Here is a 21,734-nt window from a genome sequence, read left to right as displayed (position 1 = left end):
TAAAAACTTTACTTTACTGGAACATACATTGTTGTTTTCTGTTCTTGAGCATGAAGAAAAACAGAACTTTAATGGATATTGTCTTCTTGCCAAGGGTTAGATGAGGATATTTATGCCACTGTTGTGCCTTTGAGCTAACTATGAAGCTACAGCCAGGAGATGGCTAGCTTAGCTTCGCACAAAAAATGGATACAAGGAAACAGGTAGCCTGGCTATGTCCAAAGGTGAAAAAGTCACCTTTCATGATCACTAATTATAAATCATTATATTTTGGTTTGTTTTTTTTCCCTTCATGCAGAGCCATGCTAGCTGTTTCCAGTCTTTAAAGCTAAGCTAATAGCCTCTTTGCTCTTGGATCATATTCAGACAGGACTGTCAATATTCTCCACTGAGTCTGAGCAAGAAAGCAAATAACACAGGTTGCATAATCATGGACATCCCTGATATACGTAATACTCTTTCATTGTGCAATATATTTACTATTGTGGAAAAAAAACATCCATAAAGTTTTCCAGAATTAAATTTGAGCATTTTTTTAATAAAAAAAAAATCCCTAATCTGATTATGGGAAGTATAATATGTCAGGCACGTGACCGCTTTTAACCATTTCTGAAAGTCATTAGGATGGGATGAAAGGACTCTTCTCCTGTATTTGCATGTAGTGCTTCGCCTCATTCAGAGGGGCTGACAATGAGGACAAAGTGGAGCTGAATTAGACACGAGAAGATAAACCATTCATACATCTGTTCGCAACGTCCCATTAAATCCAGCCCAAGTGTCCTTTTCTGCCAGGCAGCACTACATCCTGTCTGCCTCCCATGTTGTCTCTATCCCTCATAGACCACACTCCAGACTAACAAGACCCCCTTTTCATTCTTAATCTCGCTGCTGCTGTGCACATTTTCATTTAACTGTGCCTCAACTTGTGAGATTTACTTTAATAAACCCTGTCTTAAAATTACCCACCATCGACCGCTGCCAGTCTCTGGCACCAAAACCTGTGTCTCATCTCTGAACATGGGCCGCAAACTATGTGAGTAATTAGCAATGTAAACCCCCGAATTCTTTCATGTCTGGATTGAAATTTATTGCTGAGACAATTAGTCTAATTATACTGTTTGCCGGCTGGTTGAGAAGGCGGTGGCATGCCTCTGTAACAGGATCTGACTTGTGTGCTTCTGTGTGTCTCCACTTTTGTCTCGCATGTTATTGCAAAAGCACAAACACAAACACAGAGATTGTGTAAAAATGTGCTCTGATGTGATCTGGCAGCACGCTCTGATAGGCGACTAGCGTGTCTGATTTATGACACACAAATCTCTGCAGATCGCAGTTCGCGCCTCATAGCTAAAGTCATACACACATGACGAGGACAGAGGAGGGGTGCGTTTAAGCTGCTGCTGTTTTGTTTTGCAGCGAGACACTCAGACCTACAGATGTTTTGAAGAGAGAGCTGACTGATGAGAGAGAAACCCCAAAAAGTGGGTTAGCGGAGAGAGGCCGTAAAAGAAAGGAATAATAAAAGCTGGGTGGTGAAAGAAAAAAAAAATGAATCAGCAGGACACAAATCAAGGGATTTGGGAAGACTTTAGTAAAAGCAGCGAATGAGAGAGGGGGAGGACAGGCATCAAGGTCTGCTGAGCTATGAGTGACTGCAGCCAGGGCCTGTGGTGTCCTGAAATCCCAGGGCTGTGTCGGGTAAATTGGTGGGTGGGGTACACGGTGGCTGTTGATAAGCAGATAGAAAGCAGGGCTCAGCGCCTATAAATACACTATAAATACACATAGGGAAACCCTGGAGCCATGGGACTAGCATGGCAAGGGCGCAGAGGGAAGGAGGGGAGGCTCCAAGCTGGAGCTGCAGAGCGCTGCTGCAAAAATATTGCGGGGAAAACAACAGAGAGACGGAGGTGGAAGATGGATGGTGGGAGGTAGACATAAACTATTAGAGGGAGGAGGAGTGGAAAAAGAAAAACACAAAGCACAAATCAGATGGAATGAGGAAGGTATCCAGGAGATTTAACTACAAAACATACAAGCAATAAACTTGATCAGATCTCACTAACGCCGTGAGTCAGTTCTTCTGTTATGTAAGAGCTGTAAACGAAGGGAAAAGTGAACATCTCACTGCTCCAACCTCAAGAGGAGCGACCTCTTTTTTATTTCACCCCCATTATAACCCCACAAATACAAGAGGAAGCCGAATGGCTGCTGGAAAGTACAATCCAAAACTGACCTTGTTAAGCATTTATAAGGACCGTCTGGGAGGCTTTATGAGCAGGGAAAAACAAGTTTGAGGAGCAATAAACGGCAGATTCAGATTTTCCAGGGATGCGGGGGTTGCGAGAGCGAGTAGAAGAAACTCGCAAGAGAGGACAGAGAGGGACAACGCCAAGTGAGCCTGTTTCTCCCAGCTGAATCACTCATATCATATCAGGAGGAAATGAAGGTGCTGCTACGGGGAGGGAAAGCGGCACTCTCCTCTCGCTTTCTACTCTCCCAAGAGCAGAGATTGAGAGGTGTGGCCGGAGGAGAAAGCAGTGATGGTGAAAAGGAGTGACGGGGAGAGAAGAGGGGACAGAGGAAAACAGGAAATGGGGGTTTCAAAAAAAGCAGGGAGGTGAATGAGGCAAGAGTGAGAAAAGGATGGTGTTGATGAAATGGCCGTATGAGAAGATAAAAGACAATCCTGACGGCTCTACCAAAGATATTAAAGGATGCTTCACACCTTCTCTTCAAAGTCTATCATATAAGAAGCCCCACATGCTCATATGAACAGCTTTGAGGAAATCCACGAGTGTACAGGAAGTTCAGTGAAGCAGCTCAGTGACAGTGCAGTGTCGTGCATCTCCTACATTAGGGAAGAAACTGCGCGAGTAAAGAGGAAAGAAAAGGCAGCAGCCAACTGGCCATCGTGACTCAAACTGCCGCTTAGTTCCTTGTGTGCTGTCACGCTTTTTCCAACAAGAGAACCGAGCAGTAAATCCTCGTGTAACATGCCAGTTTCTCTTCTGCCTTGAGAAAAGCTGGGCTGAAACGCAGCTAGCAACAGTTGCTAATGACGTACACACCATGACAGATGCATGCACGTTTCATTTGGGAAATTAGAAACGGTTGAAAAAGATGTATTTAATATAGCCCTTTCTCAAGTCTGTCGCACTTAACTGCAGCTCCTCCATTACTGCACTGCAGAATAATGGCTGCATATTGGCTGAGAGCTCAAACAAACTGCTTTTAATGTTTCCTTACGCGCCATGACAGATGTGAAAGCCCCTCTTCGGGCTGACTAATAAATTATGAGTTGTACTCTTATATTTAGGAGAGGGAGTGTTTTGGATAGTGCACGCTGCAGGTTTAAGTGGTCTGCCTGCTTGAGTTGTTCATGAGCAGTGAATTGGGGGAGGACATGTGGAAGGGAAGGTGGAAGCCCCCGCCCTGCTCCAGATACCGGGCTTTTGATTTTGCCGGATCATTACTTTGAATGACGAGACGGCCACGCCCCCTCCGAAGTTAGATCGTGCTTGGACATGAACGGAGACTCCAAAGCTCATATTTGAATAAGCGCTGGACAAACATCATAATACCCCACCCCCCCAACCCACCCCCACCCCAACGCTGCACTGAGTTAAATGAACACACAGCACAGCATCACAGTTGGTAGGAAAGCATTCCCTTTCGCAGCACGCTAATCTGTGCCATTTTGCCAAGCTGCTTTCTCCTCGCTGGGCCTAACAATGCTGAAGTCACTTCTCCTCCCTCTCTGTCTTTTTTCGCGAACAACAACAAATCATAATCCTGTGGTGAGCCCGACCATATGGTCTTTTCTTTATCCTTTCTTTATCCACACCCCACTGACATTAATAATCTGTAGGACTGGGGAGATGGTGTAGGGCCAGAAACACTCCCCACAAATAATCCTACTGTCCGTTTTATACTTCTTTCAGCAGAAACTGACATTCTCATTGAAGTGGCTTGTTTTAAAGATCACTGATATGCCAATATTTTAGTGTAAATGATGAGGAAACTATCAAGGATTCTACAGTTAACGGAGCAACATTCAAATATTTAAAGTCAGGTTTTTTTTTGTAAAAACAATGGTTTAAATGACCTTACACATGACTCCAAATGGATGTCTATATCTGCTGGATTTCTAAATCGACAAATTTTTGCTAACACATTCACTATATCAACTTAAAAGGCGATAATATGATTTGTGTTCACAGATTGTTTATGCTGCCCCCAAGTGGACAAAAAAAACATTGTTGCAGGTTTGAGGTTGTTTCCAGGTTGTTTTTTATTGTAAATTTCGAAGTGATATGCGCTTAAATTTGTTGCGTGGCTGGAAAAAACCCCCGAAATGAATGCTAACGTTGCTGGATGATTAAATAAGCTATTGTTAGCTAACAAGTTAGCTCTGTCTGCAGTATAAGATGATAATAGTTCAATGCTGTGTTTACAGTTGCCCCCCAGTGCCCAAAAGAATCAATTAAAACTGCCATAATAACAGTCTGGACACATTTCTTTGAACCTGACGAGGTTTTCATTGGAAAAATTAGGAATATTTTTACATTCTTCAGTGGTTAATATATTTTTTTAATTGATGTGAGGAAGATGCCATATGCATTTGTCACTTCTGTCACGTTACATAATGGCTGCCATTCTTTGCAATAACATTCCGTGCAAATAAAACACCAATAAACTGTAATGACACTGAATTGTTACACACAGTTAAAATTAAAGTGAGCCAATAAAAACCAGGCGACTCAGTCTGAGTATATCATTGTGCCACTTAAGCAGCATATCCCAAGTGAAACAAATTATATGCTGTCATCACTTTTAAATTATGCTCATTTCCAAGACAAGCAGAGCAGTTTGAGTTTTAGAGAGGCTGACTGATACGGTACAGTACATGAAACCTTTTCCACCCTGTTTCATGTGAGGCAGCCATTCATGTTGGAACTTGGATGCTGCGGATGGCTTTTTAATCTTCCCATCTGAGATTGGTTGCATCACTTGTTTTGTCTATCCAGCCTCCTTCTTTTCCTCTGAAGAGGACGTCAGCGATGGTGCTTGGGGGGGGATATGCAGATATTGAATTGTAAGGGCAGACTACTTTAATCAAGCTCATACAGTATGCAGCAGTGCGAAACAGATGTTGTTTAAGCCGCACCTATACCGCTGCCAGAGCACTGACAGCTGCGGCTCACACAACCTCTTTCCCACCGTAACCTTAGTCGCCGCTCTGCTGTTTGCTAATTACGTATCACAACATGCCCTCGTAATGCCACGTCCCTGCACGTCTTCCTCAGAGGGCCACTCTTCATGGGGAAGAGAAAGCCTAATTAGACCAAGAGTCCATCTGCTGAAAGCGTGAGGTGGAGGATGAGCTGAAGAAATGAGATAAATGCAGTAAAAAAAAAAAGGGGACGCCCAAAAGACCTTGCAGGGCTATAATTAAACCTGACAATCAGGAATGTTAGAGAGACGGGTGAACATGGCATTTTACCTCCTGCCTCATTACAGTGTAATGATCCCCCTAAGGTGTTTTCCCTGACACTAACTACAGCTTATAAAAAGGATCAGTTTCTGCTGCCAGGATGGTGTGAAGACACGGGAAGCTTTAATGGCAAGTGAAGGTGGGGACAGAAAGCAAGGAGGGAGATCACAGGAGAAACCTTGAGCTCCGCACACCAGATATGAAGCTCCACTACACTATAAAACGCTGGATACTTCTGTAAAACTAGAGCTGTCTCGCCCCGTGGCAGCAGAACAGATACTGTGTGTTTTATAGGAACCACAGAGCACGGATGTTTCTTCAGGCCATCACAGCTCTCAGATCAAAAAAAAAAAAAAAAGTTAAAGCATGGAGCTTTCTGTTCGCTTCTTTTGTAGGTATGTTGGCCCCATTCAGAAAACCTCTCTTCATCTAAATCAAAGCACATTCTCCCTCTATAATTAATGAGACTAATGACGCTTTCACCCAAAACGCATTTGGAGCAGTTTCATCAACTTCTGGGAGCATTTACAAGTTAAGTTGGCCAGTACATTCAAGCAACTGACCCAAGACAGGTGGAAATGCTTCTTCCAAGAGAAATGTGGTTCCGTCTCTTAGAAGTATATCTGGGCCAACTGCAGGAAACATCCAAAAATGCAAGGCTGACATTTGATAGCTGCCGGCCCGAGCAAAACAAGCTGCAGTGAGGAGTGATGCTCAGGCTCACTTATTTCTTCACATGCTCCTCAGCGGTATAAGCAGCACAGAAACTAAATGACTCCCTGACTCTGGGCTTAAGTTAAAGGGACTCATGTTAGATTGATTCAGATTCACCCTGCTGCCAAAAATCTCTAACCTTCTAAGCTGCTGGTTTTCCTAAAGTCCGCTCAGTCAACCAGTTTGTTGTGAGTCAGACTGACTTTTGTTTATAAGAGCTGGTTCTCTTGTAATCACGCAGGCTGAGACTAAATAACCCTGGATTGGCTTATGATGTGATCACACCATTGAAAGTGTGAGTTACTATCTAAGCTTCATATATTTTCTTTAACGAAGTTCGTTTTCAGCCAAATGAATATTCAGTTTTTTTAATCTGAGCAATTAAAAACGCTGTTTCCACTTAGCTCTCACGGACACATGACGTCGTCCTTCTCCCTTTGCTCACTGATTCACGGAAAGACATAAAAGACTCATTTCCAGTCATGAAACAGCCTCTGTGCCTCTGCTTTCAGCACCTGGTCCACAATAAGAGCGGCAGCGGCGAGGGCCGGGCCCAGGCCAGATGAATCAATGTCTGCTGCGATTGTCACATCAGCTGTTGAGGTGTACTGTGTCCAGACAGAGAGTAAAGCCTGCCTTTGAGTGACAGCTCCTTCAAAGCAAGGAGACAAGATGACAGATGGTATCAAAGCCTGCATTCCCACAGACACACAGAGCTGGATCGGGTTTTCTCAAATGTTTATGGGCAAGTGATTAAGCTTCTCTTCATCATTTCTTAGAAACAATGAGTGAGTTTATCAGGGATGAACTGCGATTGTGGCAGACCAGGAACAACTTGCCTCTGAGACTGCAGAGGAATGGCAGCACAGCATTGAAAACGCAGGCGTGTGTGCGCCTGTGTGTGTGTGTGTGTGTCTGCAGCTCTGGCACACACACACACATGCAAACGTGCGCATACACACAGATGGCAGAGGAATTTAGCCGAGGCTTTGATATGCAGATTGGATGCTGGCTTGTCATTTCTGCTGGCTGTAACACTGTGTTATCGTTCCTTCAGCACAACATTAGAGCTGATAACATTTACCTGAAGGGGGCAGTTGACTGATAATATCGTCAAGACATTTCTGCTCCTGGAAGGCCCGAGCCAGGGCTGCGTGGAATTTGCCACAACAGTATCACTGCAGAGTGGCGCTCCTATACACCGACACAAGGGCGTAAGCAAACACGCACACACGTACACACAGATCAGCACACGAAGACAACGAAATGTGACCACTTTCTGTCTCCTAAGCAAAAACAGTATGAATCCTGTGACAGTTTGGTACGCTGTAGGTCCAAAGTGGTCAGATGTGGCAGTAAAACAGTGACACACACACACACACACTGAGATCTCACTTGTAGCGACAGCGGCGCAGAGTGACGAGGCCGAGAGAAGACTGGATGCTGATGTTGAGGTTTTAGAAAGTGCAGAAAAAAAAAGATGTACAAGAGAGGGAAGGGAGTGGATTAGCATCTAAGAGACGTGTCAAAGTTAACGATTATGCTAATCAGCTACAGTGATTAAAACTGGCACAGTGTGTTAGAATACATTACCGGGGAAAACATCACTGGTTTAATAATATCTACATTCTACATAAATCATGATGGCTGATTACTGCTGATGGCAGAATGCCAACAGTACATTAACAGATTACTACAGCGGGTACTTGCTCATGTGCAGCTTTTTCCCACCCCCTCCAGACCACAGATTAGTTGCATAAGCTTCTGTTATTGAGTCCTCATAGCATGTTCTTCTATAGTATGGTGGACCATCGGTCTGCACTATTTATTGTCCATTACCATGGCATCCTAAGCCTCATATAAAGAAGTTATGATCTGAGTTTACTGTTTATTTTTAATTACAGGGTATTTTCACAGCGGCACCTGCTTTACATCAGAATATAAAATTCACTTAACACAGCTAGCAAGAGTGAGTTATTTTTGTCCTATAGTGTGAAAATTCTGTATGATCGTGCTGTGCAGGAAAAGTGGTTCATTTTGTAGGAGTCAGAGTCAGTGATGAGGGCTAAAAAGCATTTCCATGTAGGCTAGTCTTTGACCATTGTGTACTGGAACACATACAATCTGTCCATGACTTCTCTGTGTTTCTATAGAAAGCATGCACCACCCTGGTTTGGGCCTTGATCATCTGTGTGAATAAAAAAAGCAATGATTTACTGAAACCAGACAACTGAGTAACACAGTTTGCATCAATGCCCTACGGCGCTGCCTTGTCCAGCATTGATCATTTCTGTTGTGCTACTTTCTATCAAAACTGAAGAGAATAAAAACGAGCAGGTTCATTTTCCAGCAAAGGTTGAGCCATGTGAATCTGACACAGCTTCATCTAACTCTGCGAATCACATCAGCATGTTTTTATGGACTCAACCTGCTCTAGCAAGGATGCTCCGCTAATGCGCTCATTCTGTTCTTTTCAGCAGCTCATCAGGGATGAATACAGGTGTAATGGCCAGCCAGGGTCAGCAAAACTAATTAGCATTATATTTCTGAGGACACGTAGCATGAGGGTGGATTTTGCCATCTTTGTTTCATCAGTTTTCCTCCATCTTGTATGCGAAGAACAGACACATAGGGGGGAAACACAGTGTGGCTGCGCTCGACATGATCCTGGTGAACCAGTGTCCTGCAGCGTGTCACAGTGTCTGCTGGGATAAAGGGGTCAGATTACTAAGCCTGAGGGCTCCATTTGATCATATGTACCACTCCGCTGCACTCTGAAAAATATGCTCTGCTACTGTTAATTTCATCTACAGTACATGTGATGACTGGTGTGTGTGTGTGTACTGTACTTATTTCTTTTAAACTGAGCACTTTACTTGTTCCTCCAAAAAAAATTTTTTGCCATAATAAACACTTTAATTTCGACTTCAGCACAAACTGCATGGCGCACAATAATACCCTGGTGAAACAATTATAACATAGGGGGAACAGTCAAAACATTAAGCAGGGAGCAGTGCAGAGCCTTAAGTGCTGCTAAATCACACATCTCACAGTGGCTGTAATTTTAGATTAATTATTCAACTGTTTTCTCGAGCACTAGAACTAGTGCTACAGCAGAAATGAACAGTACGGAGATATTTCCTGAGGTCAGCCGGTGCGTTTACAAGCGATTACAATATTCCACTATTATTCATGATCCCCGAGTGTTCGGTTTAAGATGTGTAGCACACGTTCCACATCTTAAACCGAACGCCCTATTGCATTTACAGTCCAGGTAGACTCATATTCTGATTATGAGAAACTTGAATATGATGGCTGGGAGATCCAAAGATATGCACGTGCAGTTCATTCTTTTTCATTATATTCTGAATATGATGTTTATTTGTGCACACAGAGATAACTGCAACGTCATGCAAATATATTTACAGTGGATTTCATTGATGTGCTGCTCATTGCATGCCACAAGCTTGTACAGTATTAATTACAATATGTACTCCAACTCCTCTTGTGAAAATGTTTAAATGCTTTATGTCATGGTTGAAGTGTGTCTTGCATCATTTCCAAACATGTGGGCCAGCAGTCTGAGGGTTAACATGATACTTTCTAACCCTCAGCTTAAATGTTGCCACTGTGCTGCAGTGAATTTCCTCCATTCCCAAACAGAGCTGTGCTCATCATCTGTGTTCTGAATGACTTGTCCTGAGGCGCTTCATCCCTTTATTTCCTGACTCAAAGTCAGAGCACAGGCACAGAAGACCTTGTGAATATAATATCACACAGTAAATAGGCGCACACGCATGCCGACAAACAAACAACCAAACCGACAAAATATACAGAAAAAATGAGGGGCAAAAACTGAGGTCGGTCCACAGAGGAGTCGGTCTGTTTGACGTGCTTTTGTGTGGCGACATACGGCAACAATCGCACAACTGTCCTGCCTTTTTCCAGCGTCTGTATTCAGTCGCTGCCTTGTTCGAGGACAAATCTGGGCAGCTTTAAGCAAGGATAATAAGGGTTTGTGTTGAGACATGCCCGCCCCATCCTCAGACAAAGCTCCCTCAATCTTATTCTTTCACCTCCCACGACTGATGCAGCTTGATGATACAACATCAACTCTTATATGCAGCCAATTTCCTACTAATATTTCACATTTAACACAGACATTTCCTCCAGGCTGTTATTTCTGCTGCTGTCAATATGTTATTGACACAAACGAGGTGACATTAGGCGGCTCCCGTCTCTTGTCTCCCCGACGTGTCAATCAAAAATTACTCATGGAGCCGACTCGGCACAGATATAGATCGCTCAGTGGGGAGGAGCAGCGGAAAAGTGTAGATATCTCTTCTATGAATACTCGAATTGATTTGTGTGTGGCTAAGCCAACAGTCGCCTGATTGACAAGCAATACAATTAAGTGGAAGCGAGAAGATACGGAAGACCGTCATTATATCAATCATCAGTCCTTCCTCCACCTCCCTTCGTCAGTCATCTGCGCTCTTAATCTAATGAGCTTTGTGTGCTCTTGGACAAATTTCACTGTAAATATAACAATCATGTCTTCCTGTTTCATGCTGGCACAAAGTCATAATGACAGAAAGACAAAAATAAAGAGGAAAAGACAAAGGAAATCAAAATTCTCTACCTGGGCCCAAGGTTCAAAGTACTGCAGAATACAACACCACAGCTGGGACTCAAACATGCAGTACAGCACAGGTCTATTTTAGGTATTTTAGGTGCAGAGGTACTCGTTACAAAGGTCCCTGGTGGTCCTTAAGGTACTACAGTACATGCATGCCTTTTTATTGTACTAAAAGGTGCATGGACATTCCTGACAGCAGAAGGCATATTATATGTATTAGTATTATCTGAACTTGAAGGTAAGCTTTTGAAGGTACAATACAAAATGTTTTGTTGTTGGAGCAGAACCCCCAAAGGGACTGTACCTTTTCAAAGAGAGAAAAAGGTAACTTTTTATTCCACAGCAGTACAGAGTGCAGCCATGAGCTCCCAGCCCAGTTTCTAGCTGTAGCTTTCTCATAGCTGCTGGTCAAAATGGTCATAATTGGTGGCATTAGCGTAGCATTAAGTTGGCTAATGTGAGTCATGTTTAAACAGTATGAATGAAACAGCTACGAGAAGGGTTATCATTATTCACTCACAGCAATATTCAGCCACATGAGCAGCAGGAATATTTATTGTGCAGTTTCACATGTAAGATAACACTGGAGCTGTTGTGATTTCTGGAGGTTGCTGGAAGCATTTACAGCCTGCAGGGTAAGGCAGGAACCCCACTCAGCACACGAGAATTAAAGACATTGTACGAGAATTAAAGAAAAACATCATTTTCTGATTGCTCTATTGGTGTCCCTCAAGGCTCTTGTTTAGGTCCCCTTTTCATTTAGCATTTCTATAAATGATTAGCCCTCTATTAGGGCAACATTTCTATTCGATTTGTTAGACCTGTGTCAGCATAAAGATCAGTTTCATTATACTGTCATTATACTTTTAATGCTATTTTTGTTTAAAGATCCCCAGACTTTACTGTGTTGGCACCAACATGCACATGTATTTACCAAGGTTTTTGCATATGTTTTGATATTGTTTTCTATTGTCAAAGTCATGGAACTATCACTTTTTGGAGAAAGCACATTCTCTGTCCATATGACTGTACAGGGCTCGGTAACGAAACCAAAAAATTTTTTTGAAGCAAGTGTTTGTCTCAGCCAACCACTTGACTTACAGTATTACAGCCTACAAGCTACAGCACAGCCGCACCATAAGACTAAACTATTGGGACAACTGGGACTATTTTGTTTTTGGTCTGCCAAAGCATCAGTGTGCATTTTTTCTAATTAAGGTAGAAATTTCATGTTAAGTTCCTGAACAATGTCCTCTAAAGGCCTATATGCTGTATATTTTGAGGGCCATGTGAAAAAATCTACATGTTTTTTCATTTTACCCACATATGTTAGGTAGACACTCCCTGCTTGACAACATATTCTGTTTGTTTGTGGGAACAAAAGCAGAAATTATGGAAATGCAGCAATTCAGGGTTATTTCAGTCCTGGCCACAGGCATGACAGGATGCAGGGGATGACGAAGATGATAATTGAGCTTAGTCATCAGACTCAGCTTTATTCAGGTTACAATGCAGTTGTGACAGAGAGCACAACCATGATGTTTTCATCCGTCTACTTGAGCAACACAGGGCTGGGCATCATCAGCTGGGATTTTTAGCACCATCCCTTGAAGCCTCTCTGATCTCACAAAACCTGTAGTCTTCACAAATATTGCAAAACAAGCCTTGAGTTAGATTAGGCTAGTTAAGAGTTGGTTTATTCCACGTCTGGAAAACGGGACCGCAGACAGCAGACTTGTGGGCTGAGTCATCTATCTTACATCATAGTGGACAGGTATTGCAGGACATTTTGTGGTGTCTCAAGCTCATTAAAATCTTTGGGATGTAAACAGTGAAATCATGCAAAGGTGTGTTTAACTTGACCGACACATAAAGAGGAGCCCTGCCACCACAAAGCAGAGGCACTGACCAACGTATCTGACCATTCTCTCTCTCTCTCTCTCTCTCTCTCTCTCTCTCTCTCTTTGAGGAAAAAAGAAAAGGCGAATACCTAAAGGATCAATACGGCAAGCCTGTTAATGGATTTCTTCATCTGTGCCGTTCATTAAAGAACGTGCAAGAGAGAAAAACAAACAGCACACAGAGCTGTAGAGACGGGGAAAGAATGATGGAGAATACTGAGAATGAGAAAGACACATAAACAGAGAGGCGAGTAGCGAGAGTGCAGGTTTCCACAGATATGGATGGTTGGAGGGTCGATCGTTACCCAGACACCGCATGCATGCCTGCCCGCCTGCCTTCGCTGCCTGATTGCCTGGCACACATTTGCATTAGAGTTGAGAGGAGCCGAGCAGAGGAGCACAGCCGGAGAAGTCTTTGATCTCTCATCCTCTGTCTCTTTGATGCACCATGTGGAAACACACCAGCAGATTTGGGAACTAGGAGATGATGTTGGGTGTTAAGTGGATGTGTGTGTGTGTGGATGTTGGCACGTGTGCAAGTGTGATCTCTGCGAGGGAAATGATGTACATCGCGGGAATGACTGTGCAAATCTGTCAAGACCTTGACTGCAGTCCAAATGAGCACATGCACACACATGCCAGCATGTGTTGCCCTATTTTGTCAAAGTCAAGTGCATTCAAGCAGGAGGGGATCAAAAAGCCCCCCTTCACTCCTCAGGATTATCAAACATCACGGCGGCTCTGACAACCACAACTGTCAAGCAACAGATTTCTATCCAACCCCATCACCCCATGCTTTTCTTGGAAAATGTCATTTCACATTCCCGTCTGGGTTAAAATTTGAGGCGGCGCATCAAGATAATCTGTGGATTTTGACTCTGTGCGTATATTGACAACACTGTCTGCCCACCTCTCCTTGTCCGCCTCTCTTCCTCACCCCCTCGTCTCCTCTACTCTTTGCGCCCTCGCCTCTCCTCCTTCCTCTCTTGCACTTCACACCTCTCATCTCCCATCTCCCATCTCTTCTCTCCTCTCACCTCATACTCATCTCTCCTCTTCCCAGCCTGTCAGGATGATTTCAGGCTTGTTGCGTCTGGCCTGACTTAGTGTGGTACGATTGAAGCAGTAATTACAACAGTCTCTGAATAGCTTTTCCTCCCACGGAAAAACCTTGCTACCTATCATCCACAGGCTTAACCCTGCTCTCCATGCTGACATGTAGGGGCCAGACAACGGTTTTGTGTGTAGAAAACCATTAACCCACAATTAAATTACAATTACCATAACAAAGGACGGGTGACATTTAAATCCACCAATCGTGGGGGGGATTAGGAGCAAAGAGCACTTCTCTTGGGATGCGTTATCTTCTAAATATGACAGTGTGGATAAAGGAAATGTGAATTAATCAAATATTACACCGGATCTACCAGTGGTGCAGTTTGGGTAGACTTATCTTCTCTAGGAGTTAAGCTAAAGTGTGTTACAAGGTGTGCCGAAGTAAGCTCAGGTTCAAGAGGACATGAAAGTGTTGCTTTCACTTGTCTTCACCACTTTATATGAGAAGTTAATGATATTCTGTAGTTCAGTGGTTGGACATTCTCATATCACAGCTGGAATAGGATTCAGAAGGAGATGAGGCGAAGAACAGGGGCTTAGTGGTTGGATGACAAAGCTCCCAGCAATTATGTCTGGCACTATTATAGAGAACCAGCTCAGTAAAATAATGACAAAATATGTCGCGTCTGGGTTAGCAAAAGTGATACCTGAGTGGCTGCTGCGTTTAGCCACAAGTGGGCACCAAACCAGAAATAGTCACCTTAAGGTGCCAAATTAAATGTCACAATGGACTGCATGATAACACAAACACGAGCTGGCGGTCATGCTAGCGACTCTGTGAGGTTGTTCTTAAGCTTGGGGCAAAACACTACTGTCACCATGCTAACACACTGCCCCTGACAATGCTAACACGCTGATCTTTAGCAGTTACATTTATCACGTTGTTTGGTAATTAAACAAAAAAAAGCTGAGAAATTTAACACAAAGCCGCAAATGTAAACCTCATGGTGGCGCTATCTGAGAAGACAGGGAAACACCGAAGTCATTAGAATACATCCTCTAGGCTCCATAGGCTATCGAATTTCCCGCCAATCAACTTAAATAGTGGAGGAGATTTTTCGGTCTGGACCAAAGTGGTGGATGGAGCCACACATCTGACACAGCCAGTGTTTCCTAAAGCCTGAGGACCTCCAACATGGCCACTAAAGGATAGTGCTGTGTCACCTGACAGCCCTGTGAGGTGAAACGCTTCCTCGACATTTGGCTCTGACACAGCAGAATGATGTCGGCCTTCAATCGAATATCAAGGTTGTGCTGAAATGAAAGCAATTTGATATAGCCAGAGAGGAGAAAGAGGAAATGAGATTGATGTTGTGAGGAGAATGAGTAGGTGGTCGGATGCGAAGAGGAAGTCAGTCGAGGCAGAAAAGCTGCATACTTGGTGTTTTATGCTGAAATGGCACTCAAGCTTTAACACGATATGAAAGAGATTGCTTTTTCTTAAAGAGAGTGGACCCGTCACTGAACAGTAGAGGAGGAGGGATGAGAGGGCAGTTTAGCCGAAGGGATTACAGGGCTACCAAGAACACATACAACACGTAAAATGTATTTGAACTAAAAAGCAGAATAACTCACTTCATGGGTTTAAAGAGAGCCTGGCCGTAGTTCTGGAAGGTCATGATGAGCTTCAGCTGGGTGCCTCCAGACTTCATTGCTGTTGACGTAAAACAGACAACCCTGCTATTAACAACACATTAACTTAAAGCAAATATAAAGGTTACACCAAAGAAATGGGCTCGAGTCATGGTCTCACAGTCTTTTGGGCTTTGACACAAATTGACCCACTAGAGTTTGGTTTTAGCTAGGCTACATTAAAGATTAGCTAACGTCACAGGCTCGGTATTAGCTAATGGTGTTAGCTAGTTAGCTTCAAAATTCAAACAAGCAAAACTATTGTTCTTAGGTAAGATGATTAAGTCGCTGCTGACTATTTTAGATCATGTTGACTACAGAATAAAATGACTCATTGCCTCAAAGTTGCTGTTTTTACCAGTTTTGGCCTTCTGCTAACAAGTTTGCAAACAATCTGAAAAACTCAAGGCTGCAACAAATCAGCAAGATGAAACAGACATCAGGCAGCAACTAATGGTCTAATGATGAAATCAGAAAACAACAAATTCCTCCAAACCCAGTGTGATGTTTTTTAAATTGTCTGTTTTGTCCAACCAGAAGTCCAAAACCTAAAAATGCTGAATGTGCAATTATATAAAACTGCAACAGCCAGCCAATCCTCACATTTGACAACCTGAAACAAGTGAATGTATGACAATCCTGCTTCATAAGTGACTTAAATTATGATTAATTATTTATCCTTCATTAAACCCTTCATTAAAGTGTTTTCTGAAAACCTTTGCCCCTTAAAAATACGAGTGAAAAACACACTAAGCATGTGAAGCATGATCAGAAACTGGCATGCTCACCAAGCTCCATGGCATAATCTGGAAAATTATCAAACAAGCACGGACATATCCAGCATATTAACCAAGCAGAAATGAGGGCTGAGTAGGTTCTCATTGGCCATAATAATCAAACTGTTGTTTCCTTTTCTGTTTTCTGTTGATCAGTTCATTAAGAGACTAATCGTTTCACTCACATAAACACATCTGATATCGATCGGTCAGTGTCATATGAGGAGCGGAGAGTGCCTAAAGCTCAGAGATAAGACACTGAGTCAGATACACGTGACACAACAGGACAATATTCTGTTTATATGATCTCAGACGTAACGCTGACTGACACTGATTTTACAGACATGCCACTGCACACCTGAAGCCTGAACCATCTATTTCCTCTGCCATGTTGGTGAGGTGCTGTGCTGTGTGTGCAAGCTTGCACATGTGCGTAGATGTGTGTTTGTGAGCCTGTGCGTGTGTGTGTGCTTGTGCTTTGAGTGCTGATGTCACAGTGTTTGTTTGATGGGAAGGGAGAGTGAGGGGGGTGAAGGACAGCCAGCGCTCGCCCGACGCTCTCTGTTCCTCTGCTGTTTACTCTCTCTGTGTATTCTCTGGAGGGTCCATCTCTCTCTCCCTCTCTGTCTCTTTGTGTTTCTATTCATCCTCCGATCCTTCATGTTTCCTCCCTTTTGTACATGATAATGCAGTCTAAAGGCACTCATGGGACTGGGCTCAGTGCTGGTGCGAGGACTATACGGGGCTAAAATACAACGAAATTCACATAACAAAGAGCCGAGCGGCCTCTGTGCCTGTTCTTTTTCATTTTTTTTTTCAACTGATCGATTGAAAGCAGTGTTTTGGTGGCCTTTAGCCAAAGAACAACCTGCTCAATCAATGCTCTCATTTATTTTTACATACAGGGATCGTGGGGACAAGCAAGCATTTCCAAAGAAAAGAATTACAAGTGAAAAGACCAGCGTCTGCCCGACCTCACCTGCTGCTGCGTGAGGCTGGAGACATTTTAAATAAGGGTAAATTTAACTGTAATTACTAGGATCTCATGCATTCAGAGTAACTGTATACAGGGACCATGAATATAACGTTTCACTTCGCTCCACTCACGGTAAGCAAGGCGCATTTGTCCAGACTTCAAGTAGAGAAAGTGTTTACCCCGTCTCTTATGGAGCTGTGCGCTGCAGCCACCAAAATTACAGACTTTCACTGTAATCTGTAACAACATTGATCATATCTGCTGTTTTTGCACGCTATGTCTTCATTGATGAACGCTGATCAAAAGAGGTTACAGAGTATAATGCATCCAAGCGCTCCTATCCTTAAGTTTAGATAATAAGCGACTGCTATTGCCTTCTATTGGTATTCTGCTCCAGGCCTGTGTTAAGGCTCTGTAATTACTGAGCCACCATGTATTTAGCTGGCTAGAGACGCTGAGAACTGCTTCCTCTATCCACCCAGCCTGAGAGACAGAAAGCAAGAAAGGAGAGAAAGCAAGAGGGAGAAAATTAGAGAACATCTGGAGTAGAAAGAGAGAAAAGAAAGACCAAAATTCTTCCTTCAGAGTCTGGGCAGAGATGCTAGTTTTATAAACAGCTAATCCGACTCCCAGATAAGCACTTAATCGTCGCTATAGGCCAGTTACAGTTTTGTCATTGGCAGGCGAACCTGAAATCTGCAATCACTTTGTACAGCGAGCGCAAGATGGGCGACCTTGAGTCGACAAGCACTCTTGGAATGTGGGAGCGGGACAGAGCCAAAAAGAAAGACAATACACCCAAAAAGGGGGAAAAAAAGCAGAAATAGACTCTACATAATGGGCCCAGCATGGATTATCACCTCTGTCAGGTATCTACTTGCAGCAAAGGCTTTGCAGCTTTGTGCAGAAAGCTCGATTTAGTGCGCGCTTGTCAATCAAATAAAAAAGAGCCGCAGCGTTTGATACGGATCAAACCGCGGTGTGTGGCTGCGTCGACATCAGGTGACGCCTCGGCCTTGATGTATTCTGCTGTGACGCTTTGTAGGGACACACGAGAGAAGATTGAGCTGTTTCATTATTCCCTCTACTTTGTAAGGCAGGAGTGTGCAGGCTGATCATATTCAGCGCTGGCGTGCGAGAGCCTGCAGCTGACTTCCATCTCCGGTCATACTTGTGTGTGTGTGTGTGTGTGTGTGTGTGTGTGTGTGTATTCACATTGACAGTGCCTGGAGCAGCAAGGAGCACAATTGTCCATCACTTAGGACTCTTAACAGGTAGATCCAGTTAGATTAGAGCCACACGTTCCTCTTTGGTGCACCGTTAGACACTCTGTGTTGCCAGACTGGGATGTTTCCACCCAATCAGGCTTCTTCTTATTTGACTGGACGGCTTAAATTTGCTTTGGTGGCTTGTGATAATTTGTGCTACTTTGTACCATTTGGATGGTTTCTCCAACAAAAAACCTTTAGACTAACAAACTTATGACTAACAAAAACAAATGTCATTTCAGTTTCACTTTTCCTTTTACTGTAATCTACAACCATTACTGCAACCGTTGTTTTGAGTACATCTATTTAAACTAATAAAGGTATTTGTCTGACAAAACTTATTAAGTTTATTAAGATCGAATGTGTACTGTTGTCTAGATGCAGGTATTTGGGACAAATGTCTGTATCTGTGTGTCATCTTCTGAACTACAGAAATATTATGGCGACTTTTTAAACTTTGACCTCAGTGCGGCACACAGACACCCAGCCAATAACGGCACAGGTTTAATCTACAAATACAACCAATATGTGTCTCCATCAGTAGACAAGCAGCCTGTCCAAGTGACCTTTATGAAGATCCCTACTAGCTTGTTTATAATAGGTCTTGAAAGGTGGGCAAACTATTCAACCTCCAGCTAATGTGCTACAGCAGCACGACCACAGCATGATCATCGTAAACCTCAACAGTCCAACCAAAGCATGAACAGTTTTCTGCTGTTTCAGTTTGGTATCTTCAGAGTTAAGTGTATTTCTAACCCTCCACCTCTGCACTGAAGCCCTCCTGCTGGCTGCTGCATCCCTCTGCCTCCTCATGACTCACCGACGCTGGTGATCCTCTGGGTGACCAGGTCCTTCAGGAGAGCGTCGATGACCGGGTTGTGTCTAGAGTACAGCTCATATCGATTAATCCCAATGTGGAAGCGGAGCCAGTTGGGGTAGGAATCGGCCGTCAACTCCCCCGTTGGGCTGAACTCATCCATGTTGCCTTCAGTATTCCTGGGTGAGGGGAGGAAGGGGGTGGGGGAGGGGGGGAGAAAGAGGATTGTCAGGTTTTCATGTAAAGAGTGGCAGGTGTTGTGCAACAGCCCATGGGCACAGATGCAGAGTCACAATAATGTGATTGCACAGAACCAAACTATAAGCCCTTTAATGTGATCTTTAGTAGTATTAATAAAATGTTTATTTATCAACACTTTACCATGCCTGATCCTCTGCTGCTTTGGGGTCAAATCTGATGTCCGTGTTGACGTTGAACAGCGTGTCCTCGTCTGTGAGCGGTAGCACGGATCTTTTATATAAGGGATGGTCATAGAGAGCCGACAACCTTGAACCCTTAACCGGCATGTTCTTGGTCACCGTGGCGTCCTGGATGAACTGCCTCTTCCTGTCACCACGCTGGCCGTGATGCTCCAGCCTCCTGGACGTCTGCGTTTTGTCGCCTGCAACCGGGATCCTTTCCAGGGAGTGGGAGGAAACGTTGGAGCTGGGCTCGTTGCTGAAGTCCTGGAGGATCCGCAGGGTGTGCTTGTTAGGCCAGCCCTGCTTCCCCCAGCTCTGAGGCTCCTCGCTCGGCGTGTGCGAGCAGGAGCAGCCGCTGTTGCTGTGCCTCTCCAGCTTGGGTAGCAAGTCTATCATTATGTGCATCGAGCATGCAATGAGGAACACCATGAGGATCAAAAACCGGAATTTGCGCAGGAGGATCATCTTCATGGTCTCCCTTTTGAGCAGATGTGAGTATTTACTGCAAATGATCAGCACGCAGATGAACAGGCTGACTACATCGCTGATGATGTTTATTAGACTGGACGCCAATCTAATGAAATATACATTAAACACGTAGGACCCATCTTCACTTGCCGTCTTGAGTAAAGGATTCAGTGTTCAGCCTTTTGTATTCTCAACATCAGAGTCCTGTTTTACTCGCGCGGGTGTCCTGGCGACGTTTCAGAGGCGCAAAATCATCCGCAAGCGTCCAGGTAAAGCAGGTCGGGTCGGCTCAGACCAGCGGTCGATTTGCGCAAGCCACATCCTCTTCACGCTGCCGCTCTCCCCTCTCCTGCCGACCACCAAATGTTTGAGACGGAAGGCAGAGCAGTAGACGAGTAAGATCCAACAGCAGCGGTGACACGCGGGGGGAACGATCCGTTAAACGTGCGTGTCCAAGAGGTTCGAGGGCGCGCATCGGTCTCACCATCCAGCCTCGATCCTATGCGGGGAGGAGCAGATCAGACAGGCTGGGACTTCAGCACGGGGGAAAAGTGTACGGGAAGTGCAGCTCTTCACATTTAAATGTTTTTTTTGTTTGGTTTTTTTATTTCAGGGAAAGTCCCCGAAAAGTAGTGCTCTCATCCACCTCAGTGATCCAGAGTGCGTAATTCTGTCACGTCGAGTCCCGAGTAATCACCCGAGGCGAGCCAGCGGAATAAATCGCACAGGTAACTGGAGACAGGAATCCTCCCGCAGGGCCAGGCAACCTCGAGCAGTACGGCGGGATAAGAGAATTCACCTCTTGTAGCATGTGTGAATCTGGGTGGGTGTGTTAAATATGATGATGAAGCCAAGACTAGATCCTGCCTTTGCGCAGCGTCACTGTGCGCAGATTGGCTGAGGAGAGAGAGAGAGAGAGAGAGAGAGAGAGAGAGAGAGAGAGAGAGAGAGAGAGAGAGAGAGAGAGAGAGAGAGACCACTTGGAATAAATCCTCCCTGCACATCCCGGCTGCGCAAGAAGAGGGCGCCTTTCCACAGGCCTGTATTCAGCCGAGGCTCACACGCAGCAGCAAAGAGGACTTTTTTTCCTCTTCTGAAATTCATCTGCTGGAATTCCTCAGAAATGTCTCCTCCGAGACGGCAGTCAATCCATCGATGATACATTAGACAGGCCTATTAGACCGCTCATCAGTCTGAGGATCCACTTCCATCCTGCACTGCTGCCACTCAGCTGCAATCACATCTTCAATAATGTTGAAAGGCTGCATGAAATGAAAACCTCTGAGCCCTGTGCCTTTTAAGAGAAACAAAAAAAAGGACTCATACAGTGGAGAAATAAACTGGCTGCACACTTTTCTGCTGCTCCAACCTCTAACCTACATACACCACACGGAGCACACACACCAAATTTCCAATATCCAGTCAGTGCACTAATGTGTCTTTTTTTTACAGCTAATTAGCACAGCATTATGGCTGCATCCTTGCATCCTAGTGGCTATAAACAGGCA

The 21,734-nt window shown here is 44.2% G+C and overlaps 1 protein-coding gene across 1 annotated transcript in view; it reads right to left on the bottom strand.

Moving 5' to 3' along the window:
• Positions 1-21,055, bottom strand: part of fam20cb (FAM20C golgi associated secretory pathway kinase b) — a 46,434-nt gene extending 25,379 nt beyond the window's left edge. The window contains exons 1-3 of the mRNA XM_070989922.1: positions 19,718-21,055; positions 19,340-19,515; positions 15,443-15,521 (exon numbers count right to left, since the gene is read on the bottom strand). Of these exons, the coding sequence (XP_070846023.1) occupies positions 15,443-15,521; positions 19,340-19,515; positions 19,718-20,229 (767 nt within the window). The 5' untranslated portion in view covers positions 20,230-21,055. The remainder of the gene's footprint in view (positions 1-15,442; positions 15,522-19,339; positions 19,516-19,717) is intronic.
• Between the last annotated feature and the right edge of the window lie 679 nt (positions 21,056-21,734).

The sequence above is a fragment of the Chaetodon trifascialis genome, chromosome 21 (assembly GCF_039877785.1).
Source record: "Chaetodon trifascialis isolate fChaTrf1 chromosome 21, fChaTrf1.hap1, whole genome shotgun sequence".
NCBI classification, from domain to species: domain Eukaryota; kingdom Metazoa; phylum Chordata; class Actinopteri; order Chaetodontiformes; family Chaetodontidae; genus Chaetodon; species Chaetodon trifascialis.
Note: the sequence above shows the minus strand (reverse complement) of the source record. Positions and strands in the feature narration are given on the sequence as shown.